This window comes from Hypanus sabinus, chromosome 2 (genome assembly GCF_030144855.1).
Source record: "Hypanus sabinus isolate sHypSab1 chromosome 2, sHypSab1.hap1, whole genome shotgun sequence".
NCBI lineage: Eukaryota > Metazoa > Chordata > Chondrichthyes > Myliobatiformes > Dasyatidae > Hypanus > Hypanus sabinus.
This window is the reverse complement of record NC_082707.1, coordinates 26,231,854-26,250,637: the sequence shown is the minus strand read 5'-3', so window position 1 is coordinate 26,250,637 and position 18,784 is coordinate 26,231,854. Positions and strand designations below refer to the sequence as shown.

Below are 18,784 nucleotides of genomic sequence, written 5' to 3'. Positions count from 1 at the left end.
CTATTTTTTTGATTAGTTTTGTTTTTAAGTATTATCCCAAACAAGTGGCTGCCTGATTAACCAATGGCCCAATTAACCATATTTATTTAATTTTGTAATTTTTCCTTTGCAATATATTACTGTTTCAAAATAACAAACTTCGTCATATAAGATATTGATAATAAAACTAATTCCGATTAAATCTGCCTTTTCATTCTCCAGATGTCATTATGTACTTATAATATTTTCTGCTTTCTGTACTAAATATTTCTGTTTTTTTAACATACTGGATTTTCAGTCAAGTTCACAATGTAAAATATTTCCTACCCGTTGTGGCCATCACTGTACGATCCTTCTTTAAATCTGATCACCTAAAGAAAGGAAACAAAATGGGATCGCTATTAGTTCTTCCTTCTCAGAGTTTTTTTTTTGAATGGGAATTAGTCTTCAGGCAAATGCTTTGTATAATTTCCCAAGCATCTCTGTAAGTGTTTGAATATTAATATTCCAAATTGCCTCCAGCACACAGCTCTCAGCACGTACACCTTTCACCTGTATTTTCTCCTGTGAATTCTACTAAATGCCAAGTCTAATTTGATTCATTAGTCTTTATCTGTCATATTTTGTGTCTTTACCACAGTGTAAATACTCTCAAATATCCTTTGAATATGAATAGAAATAATCCAGATTTCCTAATTTTCACTCACAAGCACCCAAGAAGGGTTGTGACAACAAGTTCTTGCATATTGTGCCACACACAAAGCAGCTGACAAAGCATAAACTTTGGTGAAATTAAATATATGCATTTGGATTAAACAGATATTGCTCTGAAACCACAGCATGGCTTGAGTATGAGTCACAGGACACTGAAGAAAATGTAATATAACTGAACACCATACCTGTGAGAGGAAACCAATGTTTCCTCACTCTTTGTGAGACACACTCAGAAGGCTGATTCTGTTTCCAAAGACACCAGAAACTAACTTATACAAGTTCCTCAAACACGAGAAAGATCTGCAGATGCCGGAAATTTAAGCAACACCCACAAAATGCTGGTGGAACGCAGCAGGCCAGGCAGAATCTATAGGAAGAAGTACAGTCGACGTTTCGGGCCGAGGCCCTTCGTCAGGACTAACTGAAAGAAGAGATAGTAAGAGATTTGGAAGAGGGAGGGGGAAATCTGAAATGATAGGAGAAGACAGGAGGGGTGGGATGAAGCTAAGAGCTGGAAAGGTGATTGGCACAAGGGATACAGAGCAGGGGAAGGGGGAGGATCATGGGACGGGAGGCCTAGGAAGAAAGAAAGGGGGAGGGGAGCACCAGGGGGAGATGGAGAACGGGCAGAGTGATTGTGAAAAGGACATAGAGAGAAAAAAAATAGGGGAAAAAATTAAATAAATAAATAAGGGATGGTGTTAGAAGGGGAGGAGGGGCATTAACGGAAGTTAGAGAAATCAATGTTCATGCCATCAGATTGGAGGCTACCCAGACGGAATAAAAGGCGTTTCGTTGAACACCTACACTCGGTCCGCTAGAGAAAGCAGGATCTCCCAGTGGCCACACATTTTAATTCCATGTCCCATTCCCATTCTGATATGTCAATCCATGGCCTCCTCTACTGTCAAGGTGAAGCACTCAGGTTGGAGGAACAACACTTTATATTTATTATTTATCTGATTTTTCCTCCTTTTTTTCTCTCTCTGCCCCTCTCACAATCACTCCTTGCCTGCTCTCCATCTCCCTCTGGTGCTCCCCTCCCCCTTTCTTTCTCCCTAGGCCTCCTGTCCCATGATCCTCCCCCTTCTCCAGCTCTGTATCCCTTTTGCCAATCAACTTTCCAGCTCTTAGCTTTACCCCACCCCCCCTCCGTCTTCTCCTATCATTTCGGATCTCCCCCTTCCCCTCCCACTTTCAAATCTCTTACTATCTCTTCTTTCAGTTAGCCCTGACGAAGGGTCTTGGCCCGAAACGTCGACTGTACTTCTCCCTGTAGATGCTGCCTGGCCTGCTGCGTTCCACCAGTATTTTGTGTGTGTTGCTATACAACTCTTTCATAACAAAACAAGGGGGCTCTGAGGGTAGAAAGGACAGCTAACTACCAACACTGCATCAGTACATGCAGGCTGTTGCCTAGGAGAATCACAGGAATATTTCAGATCTGCCTCAATCACGTAGAAGTGAGCATGAGAAAGCATAATTTGTACCAGTACATTAAGTGAAAAACATCATCAAAACTGATCAAAAACATTTATCAGTTGCGCAACTATGGAAATAAAAGGAAATACAAAAATGAAGGGTGGAATCAAAGATAAAGTAAACTGAATGACAACTCTACATGACTCACTGAAACAAATAATCCTGGTGTTATACTTACAGTATGTATATTTTTGAAAGTGCAAAGTTAAATCAAGGAGGAAATTTAAAGAAGAAATGCAGTACTTTTGACCGTAGAAACTGTAAATTTCAGTACACCCATTTATACTAGGTCATGGTTAGATCTCAGCTGGAATATTGTATTAAGTAGCAGGCACCTAACATTCACAAGGATCACTGGGTATCTGGTGTAGGGGAGGGGATGCAGAGACAGGCTCTTGCTTCCCGTATGCCATCTTCTATCTCCCTGGATTATGTGAGCTCCACAATTAAGATTGGTGGAAGCTTTGTGATAACCATTGCAAAACATGCATGTTCTTACAAACAGGCTATTGAAACCCTTATACTCTTTACAATGTTTGCTGACAACATAAACAGTAATAAAAATTCAAAGGTTCAAATGTCCAAAAGTTCACTTATTATCGAGGCTTCTACCCAAACACAACTCTGAAATTTGTCTTCTCCAGTAACAAAGAGCATGAAAGTCATTCAGAGTGGAACGTTAAACCCACTCCCCCCACCACCCACACAAAGAAGAATGGCATCCTGATCAAAAATCCCCTTCCCCACACAAAACGGAACACACATAAATCCTCCTTCACTGACTCGTTAGCCTGATACCTAAAGGAGGTGAAAGACTGGCTCCCAAAGAGAAATTTTCATCCCATAGTCAATGTAGGAAATATCTGACACTGGGAAGGATATCAAAATTTTAAGAAAGAATGAAGAGAACATGTATGAAAATTATTCCAGGATATTTCTCATATTTATTTCTTACTGTGACATCAAAGGAAATCATCTGCCCTTGCAAAATCTATGCTGGCTGTGAGAATATACATGACCTCATCACTTTCCTTGTAAGCTAACTCCTGCAACCCCTCAGCCCTAATACTTAACAAAACAGAATGCAATATACAATGGCCAATTAGTCTAGCAGCCAATACATTTTTGGGATGTCAATTAGGTTCTACAAACTTGAACAGTTTTCTCCGGAGTGTCTGAAGCTGAGGGATGCACCTGAAAGAAATATTTAAAATTATAAAAGGCATAGATTGGGTAGATAATGAGAGCCTTCTTCCCAGGATAGAAATGTGGAATATTAGAGAGTATAGCTTCAAGGAGATAAGGGTAAACATTTAAAGGAGATATGCAGGTCATGTTTGTTTACTGTGCTCTGCTCTTCTATATTCCAAACTAGAACACCCAAGGGAATCCCATGCCATCAGGGGCAACACTTGCAAAGTCTACATGGATGGAATGTCGAATGGGGTCAGTGAAGCTAGAAAGCAGCATCACCACTACCATGCTACTCTCTGCTCCCCATCAACATGGAATGCGAGAACTCATTTTGGGGAAGAGAGTGGAAGGGTATTAAGAACACCCAAGGTTAGTGGGAAAACATAAGTTTTTTTAAACCAAATGGTTTCAATAAAATAATAAACTACTTCCTGAAGCAAAAAGTTTAGGTAAATGGCAAAAGAAATTGAACTGAATTGACGTTATTTCTTACATCCTTCACATACAGGAGGCGTAAAAATGTTTACGTTACTTCTCCATCTAAATGTGCAATGTGCAATCATAGCAATTTATAATAATTTATAATAAATAAATCAGTCAGTGTAATATAGAGTACACTCAAATCAGCGTGAGTTCATCAGTCTGACGGCCTGGTGCAAGAAGCTGTCCCGGAGCCTGTTGGTCCTGGCTTTTATGCTGAGATACCGCTTCCTGGATGGTAGCAGCTGGAACAGTTTGTGGTTGGGGTGACTCGGGCCCCCAATGATCCTACAGGCCCTTTTTACACACCTGTCCTCGTAAATGTCCTGACTCATGGGAAGTTCACAACTCCTGATGCGATCGGCTATCCTCACCACTCTCTGCAGAGTCCTGCGATTGAGGGAAGTACAGTTCCCATACCAGGCAGTGATGCAGCCAGTCAGGATGCTCTCAATTGTCCCCCTGTACTAAGTTCTTAGGATGTGGGGGCCCATACCAAACTTACTCAACCATCTGAGGTGAAAGAGGCACTGATCTGCCTTCTTCACCACACAGCTGGTGTGCACAGACCACACGATATCCTCAGTGATGTGGATGCTGAGGAACTTAAAGCTGTTTATCCCCTCAACCCCAGGTCCCTTGATGTCAATTAGGGGTTAGCCCATCTCCATTCCTCCTGTAATCCACAACCAGCTCCTTTTTTTTGCGACATTAAGGGAGAGGTTGTTTTCTTGACACCACTATGTTAGAGAGATGACTTCTTCCCTGTAGGCCACCTCATTATTGTTTGAGATAAGGCCAATCAATGTAGTGTCATTGGCAAATTTAGTTACCAGATTGGAGCTGTGGATGCTAATACAGTCATAGGTATACAGGGAGTGAAGGAGAGGACTCAGTATGCAGTCCTGAGGGGCTCCTGTATTGAGTCAGAGGGCTGGAGGTGAGGGAGTCCACTCTTACAACCTGCTGGCATTCTCACAGGAAGTCCAGGATCCAGCTGAACAAGGCAGGGTCAGGGTCTCGGTCTCTGAGCTTCTTGTCGAGCCTGGATGGAACTGTGATGTTGAATGCTGAACTGCAGAGCAAGAACAGCATTTTCACATAAGCATCCCTCTTCTCCAGACGTGCGAGTACGGTGTGTAGAGCTGTGGCTATTGCGTCATCTGTCGATCGGTTGTGTCGGTAGATGAATTGTAGGGCGTCAAGCTTGGGTGGTAGTATGCTGCAGATGTAATCCTTGAACAGCCCCTCAAAGCATTTGCTTATTATTGAGGTGAGTGCGACAGGATGCCAGTCGCTCAGGCATGTTACCTTGGTCTTTTTTGGTACAGGGACAATTGTGGATAATTTGAAGCAGGAGGGCACTCTACACTGGGAGAGGGAGAGATTAAAAATATCAGTAAACACACCTGCCAGTTGTGCTGCGCACATCCTGAGTACTTGCCCTGGGATGCCGCCTGGTCCTGCAGTCTTGCGACCGCAATGTTGGAAACATCTGCGTACCTCAGCCTCAGAGATGACCAGGTTGCAGGTTGTAGCGGTGGCTTTCCTCGGAGGCTCAGAGTTAGCGACATCGAACCAAGTGTAAAAGCGATCGCTATCATCTGGGAGAGAAGTTGCGATGTTGGCGGCACCACAACGTTTGGCTTTGAAGTCGGCGATGGTATGCAACCCTTGCGTAAGTCACATGTGAGGCAAGGTAAGATTTTCTTTTAAATACATACAACAGGTGATTATAATCCAGAATATCCTGTTGAATTTGTCAACAAATGCCTCTGGCAGATCCTCCGCCTCAAGTGGTACGACAGAGTGTCAAACCTAGACCTATGGAAGAGAGCAAACCAACAGCCCATTGTATTCCAGATCAGGAGGAGGAAGTGGAGATGGGTCAGCCACACCTTAAGGAAGAGCCAGTCGAATGTCACTCGACAATCACTCAAATGGAATCCACAAGGGAAGAGAAGAAGAGGTCGCCCAAAGCAAACCTGGAGGCGTAGGCATTTGGATGAACTGAAAGCCGCCGGCCAAGCTTGGGAGACTGCAAAAACATCTGCTGGAGATCGCAGGAAGTGGAGGACTTTTGTTGAGGCCCTATGCTCCATAAGGAGCAAAAAGGATTAAACACATCCTGTTGAAGCACGTTCATTATTTTTGAGTGGGACACAAATGAACAGGGAAATATTTGCAATTCTATGGGAAAAATGATGGCGAGAAATGTAAATAATTTAATAGAAATGATAGCCAGCTTTTGCACGGATGTTGCAAGTGCAATGGTTACAGTTATTCCCCTTTTAAAGTGGTCCAAAATGCTCCCTTTTTACAAGAGTGGAGTGGAGTAATTTAAAGTAAATTATAAATTCATTTGTTCACTGACTCAGCATTTCATTCCAAGTCTTCAATGGGAAACTACTTGGGTTGAGTATCTAGTGCATCTGCACTCTGCACATAGCCAATAATTCACCTCACCACTTTACTGGCTGTGGCTAACAACGATAGCTTACGTGTTGCTCACACACTGAGAGGCAGGCATCCCAGTTTCAGGATGACAATGCTGGGTTGCTTTGGAATAAAACAGAAATATCTAATTGAAAGTGGCTGCCAAGATCATATTAATGTGACGCAATTCTAATGAAAGGTCATTAAAATACTTAGCAGCCTTAAGTCCAACACCACGGTGTTCAGGAGCAGTTATTCACTTACAACCATCAGGCTCCTGACCAGCTTGGGTAACTTCACTCACTTCAACTCTGAAGTGACTCCACAACTGACAGACTCACTTTCAAGGACTCTGTAACTCATGCTTTCAGTATTATTACTTTTTTATTTGCACAATTTGTATTCTTTTACACATTAGTCATTTGTCAGTCTTTGTTTATATATAGTTTTTTATAAATTCAACGGTATTTCTTTATTTTTCTATAAATGACTACTAGAAAATAAACATCAAGTTAATGTATGATGACATATCCATACATTGATAATAAATTTTCATTGACTTTGAACTATGTTTTCCCCGTCACCATTCCTGCCTAATGTGCTCAAAGGTGCAAAGGTTCATTTATTATTGAAGTATATAACTCTGAAATTCTTCTTCTCCAGGTAGCCGTGAAACCAAGAAAGAAAAGCAGCATGATTATTGACCACCAAATCCCTCTTCCCCATGTAAAAAAGTGATCAAAAATGGAACAGGCACATTGGCCTCCAAATCCCCCTCCACCACACATAAAAAAAATGAGAAAGTTTGGGCAAAAATCACAGAATATAAAAATAAACACATAAGACTAAAAGGAGTCCACAGTCCAAGTCCACATCCAAAATGCAGAAAACCTGGGCAGCATTCTCCCTCTCCGTAGCAGAGTGATCTCACTAATGATAAAAGGCATTTGTCCTTCTCTGTGTTGAGCAGTCCCCAGCAATAAAAAGGCAGTCTCCTTTCTCCATTCAGACTGATCTCATCAGAGATAAAAGGCAGCCTCCCCTCTCAGTGCAGAGTAATCCCCCAGTAATAAAAAGGCAGTCTCTCCCCTCTGTAGCTGAGCAATCTCACCAGCAATAAAAAGACAGTATCCCCTCTCGGTGTAGAGTGATCTTCCCAGCGATAAAAAGGCAGGCAGCCAGCCTTTCAATCTCCCTCATTGCATTAATTGGTGAATAGAAGCTCTAACCAATGAAACGAACATCGGCTCGCAGCCTTCTTGCTACAAAATCCTGCCTCCCCCTCCCAGAATCCCCTCGGAGACTGCAGAGTGCTGAAACACCCAATCTCCAAACTGCAAATCATGGGCTCCAACAATTCCAGAATCACATTCAAGATGAAAAACAAATGTAAAAGACATAAAAGAAGTGAAATATATGGTTTCCCGATCTATCCAGAAGACGTTGACTAAAGGGGTGTTGGTTCCATCTTGACCGGAAGTCCTTCTGGAAGCTCTATGATAACACTGAACATAAAATATTACAGCACAGGAACAAGTTTTTCAGCCTGTGATGTCAATCCAAACTAACACCATCTGACTCCACATAGTCCATACCCTTTTATTTCCCGCTTGTTCATCTGCTCGCTAAATGTCTTTTAAACATTATTACTATTTCTTCTGGCAGCACATTCCAAGCATCCACCACTCTCCATATAAAAAACCTTGCCTCATAAATCTCCATAAATTTCCCCAATCTCACTTTAAAGCTATGCCTTCTGATACTTGGTATTTCCCATCTTGGAAAACAAAATCTCTGATTTTTTATCCTACCTAAGCCCCTCATAATTTTACAGATTTCTATCATGTTGTGTTTCAGCCTCTGAAACTCCAGAGAAAACAATCCATCCATATTGCTAATACTTCCCAGGCAACATGCTGATCTCATGATCATTGGAGAGAAGTTGTTCTTCCTCAGGTTAGTCTTAAATGGGCAGCGCTAATCCTGAGTTGTGACCTATAGTCCTTGATTTTCCTATTACGAGTAATGTTCTTCCAGCAGATATCCTGTTAAGCTGCTCAAAAATCTTACATGTTTCAAGAAGATTGCCTCTCATTCATCTAAATTCCAATGAGTACAATCTTTCACCACCAAATAATCCCTCCATTCCTGGGAACATTGTAATGATGCCAGTTTTCCTCTGGTGCATGAGTCTTAGGAACTCTTGACCTGGAAGGGTATTGAAAGCAAGGATTTTGAATATTTTTATGGAAGAGTTGGATAGATTCTTGGTAAGTAAGGAGGTGAATGTGGAGTTTGTTTCACAATAGATCACCGATGATCTCATTGAATGGTGTTCAAGGGATTGAGTAGTGTTGGTAATTTGTATGTTTATATGAATTGCTGCCTGTGTCACGCAACAGAGATAACAGGAATAGAATGAGGTGGGAGATAAATGCGTGGCTGAAAAATTGCAGCAGAGGGCTGAGCATTCAGATTTCTGGATAACTGGGACCTCTTCCGGGGCAGGTGTGATCTGTACAAAAAGGACGGGCTGCACATGAATCTGAGTGGGATCAATATTCTTGTGGGCAGGTTTACTAGAACTGTTGGGAACGGCTTAAACTAATATGGCAGGGGGGTGGGAACCAGTATGATGGAGCTGAGGATGAGCCAGCAGATTTACAAGTAGATGATGGGTGTAACATGAAAGTAAGGATGGACAAGCCAATGATTGGGTACAAATACAGACAGAGCGAAGAGTTAAATTGTACCCCAGAGCCAAAATTCAGAAAGGGCAGAGAATGCAGGATTGAAGGTATTGTATTTAAACATGCATAGCATTCAGAATTGGGAGGATGAATTCGTGGCACAATTAGAAAATGGTTGGTATGACGTGGGCATCACTGAGTTCATACTGCATTCTGAGAGAAAGAAGCACAAGTCACATGTATCAGTATTGCAATGGAATAAAGTGAATTACGGAGGCATGAGAGAGGAGTTTGCCCAGGTGGATTGAGGGGAATACTGGTTCAGATTCAGTTTATTGTCATTTAAAAACCACAAATGCAATGCAGTTAAAAAATGAGACAACGTTCCTCCAGAATGATATCACAAAAGTATATGACAAAACAGACTACACTAGAAAATCCACATAATGTTTGGCAATCCCCAATCCAGAGTCCGGAGAGGCTGCTGCGTATTAATATCGCGCTACCGTCTTAGCGGGTTCCCCGGAAAGGAGCTCCAAATCCACCAGACAAAACAAGACCAAAAACTAAAGCTACAAAACCTGCACAAAACCACATAGTTACAACAGTGCAAACAATAGCATAATTGATAAAAAAACAGACTATGGGCACAGTAAAAATAGTCCAAATATTTTAAAGGACTATAAGTTCAAAAGAAATCACCACACAGTTTCCACAAGTTCCCAGGGTCCTGACAGACTCGCCATCCCACGCCGGCGGCAGAAGGGAATACCCCCGCTATGGACTTCCACAGCGCCACCCGACTCAGCCTCGCAGACGCAGCACACACCGACAGCGACCTGACCACAGCGGACTCTGAGTCTGTCGAACCTCCGAGCCTCCAACCATCCCCTCCGGCACAGCTTCTCCGAGCATAATAAGACGGCCCCGCCAACGGCCATCGGCAACGTGACCCCGAGGACTGGGGGCCTCTTCTTCCCAGCAGAGTCCTGGACCGCACAGCAGCAGCAACGAAGAAGGTCTTCCTGGAGACTTCATGATGTTCCTCTGTGCTCCCACGTCCGTTTTCAATTGATTATGATTGTGCATGGCACCCCACTTCACAATTAACAGATAATCAGCTCCGGGGTGGCCGCTGCAAGCTGTGTCGCGCCGCCATCTTGGAATCGAGGGAATGACGGCAAGAGCAGAGGTGGCTGAAGTTTTTGGGAATAGTTCACAAGGTGCTGGAGAGTGTTGTCCCACAGAATAAGTTTTCAAATGGCAGGGGTAGGCAACTGTGGCTGACAAGGGAGGTTAGGGATTGCATAAAAGCCAAGAAAAGGGCATATGAGGTAGCAAAAGTGAGTGGGAAATTGGATGATTGGGAAGCTTTCAAAATCCAACAAAATGCAGCTGAAAAAGCTATAAGAAGGGAAAAGATAAAATATGAGGGCAAGGTATATAAAGTGTAAAAGGGAGGTGAGAATTGATAATGGACCACTGGAACATTATGCTGGTTGGTAGTAAAGGGGGCAAAGAAACGACAGATGAACTTAATGATTACCTTGCATCAGTCTTCACTGTGAAAGACATTAGCAGTGTGCAAGAAGTTTGTGAGTGTCAGTGAGGAGTGCAAAGGAAAAAAGTGCTAGGCAAATTGAACGGTCTTAAGGTGGCTAAGTCACCTGGACCAGGTGGACTATATCCCAGACAGGGTGCTAAAGAGCTAACAGATACATTGGTCATGATCTTTCTTTTTTTAAATTTTTTTTTTTTATTGAGTTTTCAAATGATTACAGAAAGAAAGAAAAAAAATTATCAACCCATCCCCCCTCCCCCCTAACATATCCCTATAGAAAGAAAGAAAAAGAAAGAGAAGAAGAACCCCCCAAATAATTTTATCTTCGGAGCACATATTTATTTAATCCTGTCTTTTGTAAATAAGGGCGCCAAATTTTCAGAAATGTTTCATATTTATCTCTTAAATTATAAGTAATTTTTTCAAGTGGAATACAGCTGAAAATTTTGTTCTTCCAACGATCTGTACTTAAGTATGAATCCAATTTCCAAGTAACTGCAATAGCCTTTTTGGCTACTGCCAATGCAATTTTTATGAATTCTTTCTGAAATTTATTCAATTTGGGTTTCAGTTTTATCCCTTCAATATCACCTAATAAAAATAATATTGGGTTATGTGGAAATTGTATTCCAATAATTTGTTCCAGTAAAATTCTTAAATTTGTCCAAAAAGGTTGAATTTTAGAACAAGACCAAGTAGAGTGTAAAAAAGTACCAATTTCTTGATTACATCGGAAACATTAATCAGATAAACTTGGGTTTAATTTATTTATTTTTGTGGTGTAATATATAATTGATGTAAAAAATTATATTAAATGTTTTAATATAGGAAATTCTTTCTTTTCCCATATCCATTTAGATTCCCATTTATATATAAAATTCTGGCGCCTTCCTCTTCCTATTAGTAATCTACAGCCTAATTCTGACTACAGGTTTTGTAAGCAGGAGAATGAGTATGTGAGAGATCAAAAGTACTCTTTGAAGAACATACAAGACAGAAGTTACAGCGCTGGAACAGGCCCCTCAGCCAACAATGACTGTGCTGAACATGATGACAAATTAACTCTCTTCTGCTTGTACATGATCCACTCCCGGCACAGACATATCAAGTCAAGTTTATTGTCATTTAACTATATACATGCACACAATGTATATAACTATATAATTTATACAGGAAAGAGACAACATTTCTTCAAACCAGGGTGTAAAGCACAGTAGTACACATAACACACAATAACTTATGAATGATAAGATTTACAGATGGATCACAAATAAATAACTAACTAAAGTGAATTAATATTAAACATTGTAAGTAATATTAAACATTGTAAGGTACGGAACAGATTAAACAGTGACACTTTGTATACAATGTGGCAAGGGTTTCAGAAGCCTAATGACTTGGGGGAAGAAACTGTTCCTCATTCTAACCATTCTTGTTTTAATGCAACCAGCATCCTCTTAAGAGTCAATCTCTTGTCTGCCTTCACCACTTCCTCCAGCAGTCTGATCTACCACACTGAGTTTAAAAAAAAATTGCCCTGTTGCCCTTTCTCCATCTCAGCTTAAACACATGTCTTCTTAACATTTCTGCACTGGGAAAAGGTATGGTCTGTCTAGCTTAACTATGCCTCTCACAATGTAATAAACTTCCATCAGGTCTTACAACACTCCAGAGAAAACAACCCATTTTTATCCAATCTCTTCTTATAGCTGATGCCCTCTAATCCAGGCAGCTTCCCAGTAAAATCCTTCTGCACCCTCTCCAAGAACTTCGCAATCTCATACAGTATGTCTCTACCAAAGGAGATGTAAGGCATCCTTCCCTCTGCTAGCCTGCAGATCACCCCTGGGCAAGGTGTAGCACCTGCTTAGCAACCACCGGTCGGAGTCACGTGAAGCCATGGGAGCAGGCAGTGGATGGACGTATGAGCGGTTGGAGCACATCACAAGTTCTAGTTAACCAAGCACTGACATTAGGCAGATAATCTTTGAAGAGTACAGATAATGGCTGGGATCACCCACCTTCTAAGGATACTGCCCAGCAGAAGACAATGACAAACCACTTCTGTAGAAAAAATTGTCACGACCAATCATGGTTATGGAAAGACCATAATCACCCATGTCATATGACATGCCACATAACAAACAAATTCCAGGTATGGCCTAAACAAAGCTTTATTTAAATAGGAAAGGATAAATGAATTGGAAAAAAAAACTTTGACTGCAAAGAAAACAAAAGAAACTGCAGATGTTAAAAAATCTAAAATAAAATTACAAATCCTGGAAACACTCAGTAAGTCAATGCAGCGTCTGTGGAGAAAGAAACAAAGGTAACATTTGTCAAAGACAGATCTTCCAAAAGAGTTTAGTCTTTCATGTTAGTGGGTGTTATATTTTGTAACTTTAAAACATTAAACTAATTCAAAAGAAAACATGGGAGTCTGGAATACAGGTCTGGCTTTGTCTTTAAGTGAACAATGGACTTATCACATGGAAGTGTGATGATGTATGCAATTAATGCGTTTTTACATAGAACCTGTAATTAATTATTTAAACTAACAAGAATTCTTAATCAACCAGTGTGTGTAAAAGATTATTCAAATATCAATGAAATATTAAACACACAGCACTTCTCCCTGCTTAGCTATAAATTCCAACTCAATAGTGAGTGCCTCTCCACTATATACACAGCATACAACATAATACAACTGTTATATATAGACATTCTCAGCACAATAAATTTTAAATTGTCCCACAGAGGCTGTAAGATTTTATCACTGCTGAAGATTTCTTACTCTTGTGGGATAACATCTTTCCTGACAAGCGGGATCACACTACTAGGTCAGTAAGACCAAATGAATGCTAACATCACATCTACATTCCTCACCGCCAACTCAACCTGCAAGTTAACCTTTAGGGAATCCTGCATGAGGACTCACAAGTCACTTTGCACCTCAGGTCTTTGAATTTTATCTCTATTTAGAGAATAACCTACCTTTTTATTTCTTCTACCAAAGTGCATTGGTAGAAGAATGCACTTCTTCTACCCGACACTGCATTCCACCTGCAACTTCTTTGCCCATTCTCCTAATCTGTCTGAGTCCTTCCTTAGCCTCTCTACTTCCTGGTTTAAGATGGTGCTACTGAATACTAGCAACAACTTACTAGTGGTTCATAAAGCAAGAGATACAACTAAATACTTAATAACATGTTTTTCTGTGGAAAATCATTGTAAACAATAAAGAGGCTGACTTGAGGGTCGAGGTGTGCGGGAGCAATGCCAAGTTGGAGTGAGAGGTCAGAGTGAGGCTGAGATACAGTATGAAGTGGAGAAAAAGTTACAGCGGAGGAGATTTGGAGCCTGACCGCCTAAATTGGTTTGATTGATCTAAGTTTGATTGGAAAGTTCAGGTATGGGCCGGAACATGGCGGTGGGGTCCAGGCCCAGAGCATATCGATGCGACAGGGCCTGGGTCCCGAGTGCAAGAGACGATCTGACTTTTGGATGATTTAAACACCAGGCTGGAAAAGGCAGGGAAGTATCGGGCCGGTCCTGCTCACTACTCTCCTATGTTTACTCCACTTTCTGTGGCACTGAGGCTGAGGCTGTGGCCTGCTCTGGTTGCTATGGCCTTCACAATTGCAAGCTTTGTGATGAACTGGGGCTGAAGTTGTGGGCCTTCTTCAGCTGCTCCAGGCATTGTGTCTATGGACTCACTTATTTTCTGAATGCTTTTGCTTGTTTTTATTGTTTGTATGAGTTGTGTTTTTTTTTCTCTCTGCACATTGGATGTTTGTACTTTGAACTTTGAAATTTGAAAACTATCTACCCTTCCACTTACCTCTGTATTATCCACAACCTTGGTCACAAAGTCATCAATTCCGTCATCCAAGTTATTGACATATAATGTAAAAAGAAGCGGTCCCAACACAGAACACCACTAGATACTGGCAGCCAATCAGAAAAGGCTCCCTTTATTCCCACTCTTTGCCTCCTGCCAATCAGCCAGTTCTCTATTCATGGTAGGTTCTTTCCTGTAATACCATGGTCTCTTAACTTGTTAAGCAGCCTCATTTGAGAGACCTTGTCAAAGGCCTTCTGAAAATCCAAATACACAACATCAACTGATTCTTCTTTGTCCATCCTGTCTGTTCTTGCTTCAAAAAGTTCCAACAGATTTGTCAGCCAAGATTTTCGCATAAGGAAACCAGGCTGACTTTGACCTATTTTATCATTTGCTTCAAATACCCCAAAACCTCATCCTAAAACAATCGACTCCAACATCTTCCCAATCATTAAGACCAGACTAACTAGCCTATAATTTCCTTTCTTCTACCTCACTCCTTTCTTTATGAGTGGAGTGACGTTTGCACTTTTCCATTCCTCCAGAACCATGCCAAAATCATCTGATTCTTGAAAGATCCTACTTATGCTTCCAGAAGCTCTTCAGCCTCCTGATTCAGAATCCTGAAGAGTTCGCCAACTGGTCCAGGTGACTTATCTACCTTTAGACCTTTCAACTTGCCAAGAAACTTCTCCCTAGTAATGGCAACATCATACACTTCTACCCCTAACACACTCGAACTTCCCATATACTGCTAGTGTCTTCCACAGTGAAGACTGATGCAAAATACTTATTCAGTTCGTCGGCCATTTCCTTATCCCTCTCCAGCATCACTCACTCACAATGTCCCAATGATATGATGCGAGCAGAACGATCATGTGACAGACTGCTTCTTCTGTCTGACCAGTGTGCCTGGTTTCGCTTCTAAAATCAAGAAATCCACTCTCCCTTCAGCCATGAGACCTGTGCCTCATAACAATAGGCTTTCAGGATTGAAGGCACAGGAGACATGGAGCCCAGAGGAGGCAGACAATTATGCCAATATGCATGAACCAGAAATAGGAAACAACACAGATATTGATACAGATTTAGGACCTTTTATGTCAAGTGAGCCTCACCTGATAATTCAATCTGAGTTCCATAACGTGGTCAGAGACATGGGTTTGTCAAAGGCAAAAGGAGAATTATTGGGATCCAGACTGCAAGGATGGAATCTGCTTTCACCAGGTACAAAAAATTCTGTGAAGGATTTCAATATTTGAGTCAGATGTTTTCAAAATATCTAATACCAAGGTTAAGGAATTATTATTGATCCACAAATCAAACAGGTCATCCATGACAGGCAATTCAAAGAAGTTCTGGTGGGACTGGAGAAAATTGCATGGAAGGTATTCAAGGATATTGTTGAAAATTTCTTGGCAACTACAGAGCACCAAACTATGTGCAGCTGATTGACAACATGTTTCAAGTATACAAAACCATGAAGTGCACCATATCAGTAAAATTCAATTTCTGTATTCTTATTAAGACTTCTTCCCTGCAAATCTTTGTATTTTCAGTAATGAGCATGGTGAAAGGTTTCACCAGGACATTGCGGTCGTGGAGAAACCATATCACAGCAACTGGAATCCATCGAAGCTGGCTGATTACAGTTAGACACTTAAGCAAGAAGCCACAGTCACTGAGTACAAATGAAAATCATCAACAAAACATTTTGAGCTTAGTTGAACTATTGCAAAGCATCAGCACTGTTATGCAATTAAACACATTATATTCAATAAAAAATAATTTGTTTCTCCAAATTCCTATGTGATACAAGTAATCCTAAAATTAATTTCGTTTTCAGCTTCAAGTGGTCTAACATAAACAAAAATAACATTCTGAGGAAGCAAAAATTTGCTGTCCTGTGATATCAGTTTTTCCTTCTGGTAAACAAATCCTTCCCCCTTTTTTCTGTTCCCAACTCTGAACTTTTATTTATTCTCACCTACCTCTGGGCCCCCTCCTCCTCTCTTTTCTTCTGTGATCAACTCTCCTCTCCTATCAGATTCCTCCTTCTCCAGCCCTTGACCTTTCCCACCCTCCTGGCTTCATCGATCACCTTCCAGCCAGCCTCCTAACCACCCACCCCACCAACCTTTTTATTCTGACATCTCCCCCTTCATCGAAGAAGTGTCTTGGACCGAAACGACGACTGTCTCTTCACTGCCGTAGATGCTGCCTGACCTGGTGAGTTCATCCTGTACATCGTGTGTGTTGCTACAGAGACAGGTCCTTCCGTTTCGGATAGCTGTGCTGAGGGCGATGACGTATTAAATTACAGTAATTCCTTTTGTACCAACCACATGTACCAATTTAAAACACCTTGAACTACATTGAACTCTGTGTGTAACTGCCCTGAGCATCATCTCCTGTACACTTCCCTCTCAAGTGTGAGGGTGACTCGATTGCACCGGTTGTTAACGCAAACGACGCGTTTCACTGTACTTTTCGATACATACAAGAGAAACGAAACTGAATCCGAATTTCCACCCGGGGACAAAATATTCTGGCGTTCTACCCAATACACTCCTCTCAGAATTCTATCAACCCCATCTTTTCACCACCTATCAAGAAACAGAAATAACTTGTTTTCCGCATTCAAGAGGTTTGATTTAATTAACTATTTTATTGTTCTCATGTTAGCTAGATGTGAATAAGGTTTAAAACAAAACATTACGATCTCCAGCCTTGATTTCAAACATTATAAACCACACAGGTAAGCATAACTCGTTCTACCAAAGACAGGTTTCATTTTGTCATGCGCCTTTTACTGGGCGAAATCGCCGCGATCGGCCCTCTCAAAACAACCTGTTTCTCTACTGCCCTGGCGACCGGCAAGTTAGTCAGGAGTCTGCCCCGCCGCCTCCAACTACCGGGACATCAAGCACGGCTGGTCGCTTTCAACACACGCGGCAGCACCACACAGAAATGATGTGCTCCGGGTTATCCATTGTTCCCGCTGCGGTGAGGTTATCTCCACAAATAATTGAAACGGATCAATAATATCCTTTAAAACTGAAGAAGCTTTTCGTTTCCTTACCTCGCGGTTTCTGCCCAAACCACTCCTATTCGAACGAATCTCTCCGTGAAACTGCCAGTGACACCCGTCAGTACTTGTACAACTGTTTTGGCAAAATTCGTATGGGCGGTGTTTCCGTTCAGCGGGGCGAGCGAACGTCCCCAAAGGCTGACATTTATTTTGCGATCCTGGAAGCTGAGCATCTCAGATTTCACAGTGCCACAACAAAAGTCAAAGCTGCCGCTCTCCAAGATACAGAAAGCAACGGGAGTGTTTATAACCTGGAACGCAGGTGTGGCATAACAATTAAGCCAATACTGTGTTTTGAAGCAGGGATAGAACTGGAACAGCCTTACTGAACTAGGAGGGAACCAGGAGTTTAATAAAAAGGAAATCGAGTCACTAAGAAGTAAAAAGAAACGATGGAGGACCAGTACCTGTACACCCTCATGGTCTGAATAGTGCACCCTAGAGTACTAAAATGGGTAGTCATGGAATTAGTGCCAGCATTGACAGTCATGTTCCAAAATTCTGTCAGTGTGGAAAAGTTCCTGTGGAAGAGAGGAATTTGTTGTTTTCTGTCAGCATTGCAGTGCAGGCATTACAAATCACTGCAAGAAACAGTCAAAATAAATATAAATAGTAGTGTGATCATGCAAGTCTAGTGTAACATCCTCCCAAGGAGTCATTCCCTTAATGGAGAATGCCTGTGTGTGACTGTTTAATGTTAGGAGGCTGATGCATGAGCAGCCACCATAAGGTCCTTGACATTTTCGGGGTCAGGGTGCAGTAGCATGCTGTTCAAGATGACTGGGGAACCGTCACTGGTGCAACCTTCCTCTGCCTTCGCTGCCAATGTGACATATTGTCACCTTCTGCCAGTTCCACTGCTGAGGCCTTTGTTGGATTGCTCTCTGTCTGGTAACTCCCCCTAACCCTCACTACCATGGGTTACTCTACTAGGATCAAAGCTTCACATGGCATCACTCTCAGCATCTCAGGAATTCACAAGCCTCTCCACAACAAGAAGGTGACAATCCTTGGAGGAAATCAATAAATTGTGCAGAACAGGAATTAACAAACTAGCGTTCATGGCTTCCTGGACCGTTCAGAAGTTTGATGGCAGAGGGAACGGTGTCGTTCCCAAAACATTGAGTATGTGTCTTCAGGCTCCTGTACATCCTCCCTGATGATGGTAATGAGAAGAGGGCATAGCTTGGATGTTGAGGGTTCCTTAATGACAGTTGCTGCCTTTGAAAGATGTCCTCAATGGTAGGGAGGGTTCTACCCACGATGGAGACGACTGAGTCTACAAACCTCTGCAGCTTCTCATGTTCTTGTGC

General features: G+C 41.8%; 1 protein-coding gene across 3 annotated transcripts in view; it reads right to left on the bottom strand.

Annotated features, from left to right (window-relative positions):
* LOC132407173 (phospholipid scramblase 1-like) overlaps positions 1-17,724 on the bottom strand; it is a 61,070-nt gene extending 43,346 nt beyond the window's left edge. The window contains exons 1-2 of one of the 3 annotated variants that reach the window (XM_059993468.1): positions 17,463-17,724; positions 307-350 (exon numbers count right to left, since the gene is read on the bottom strand). In XM_059993468.1, the coding sequence (XP_059849451.1) occupies positions 307-319 (13 nt within the window). In that variant the 5' untranslated portion in view covers positions 320-350; positions 17,463-17,724. Of the gene's footprint in view, positions 1-306; positions 351-15,498; positions 15,589-16,606; positions 16,736-17,462 lie in introns of those variants that run through there. The other 2 variants (XM_059993472.1, XM_059993478.1) reach the window with 2 other exon arrangements.
* Positions 17,725-18,784: the final 1,060 nt, after the last annotated feature.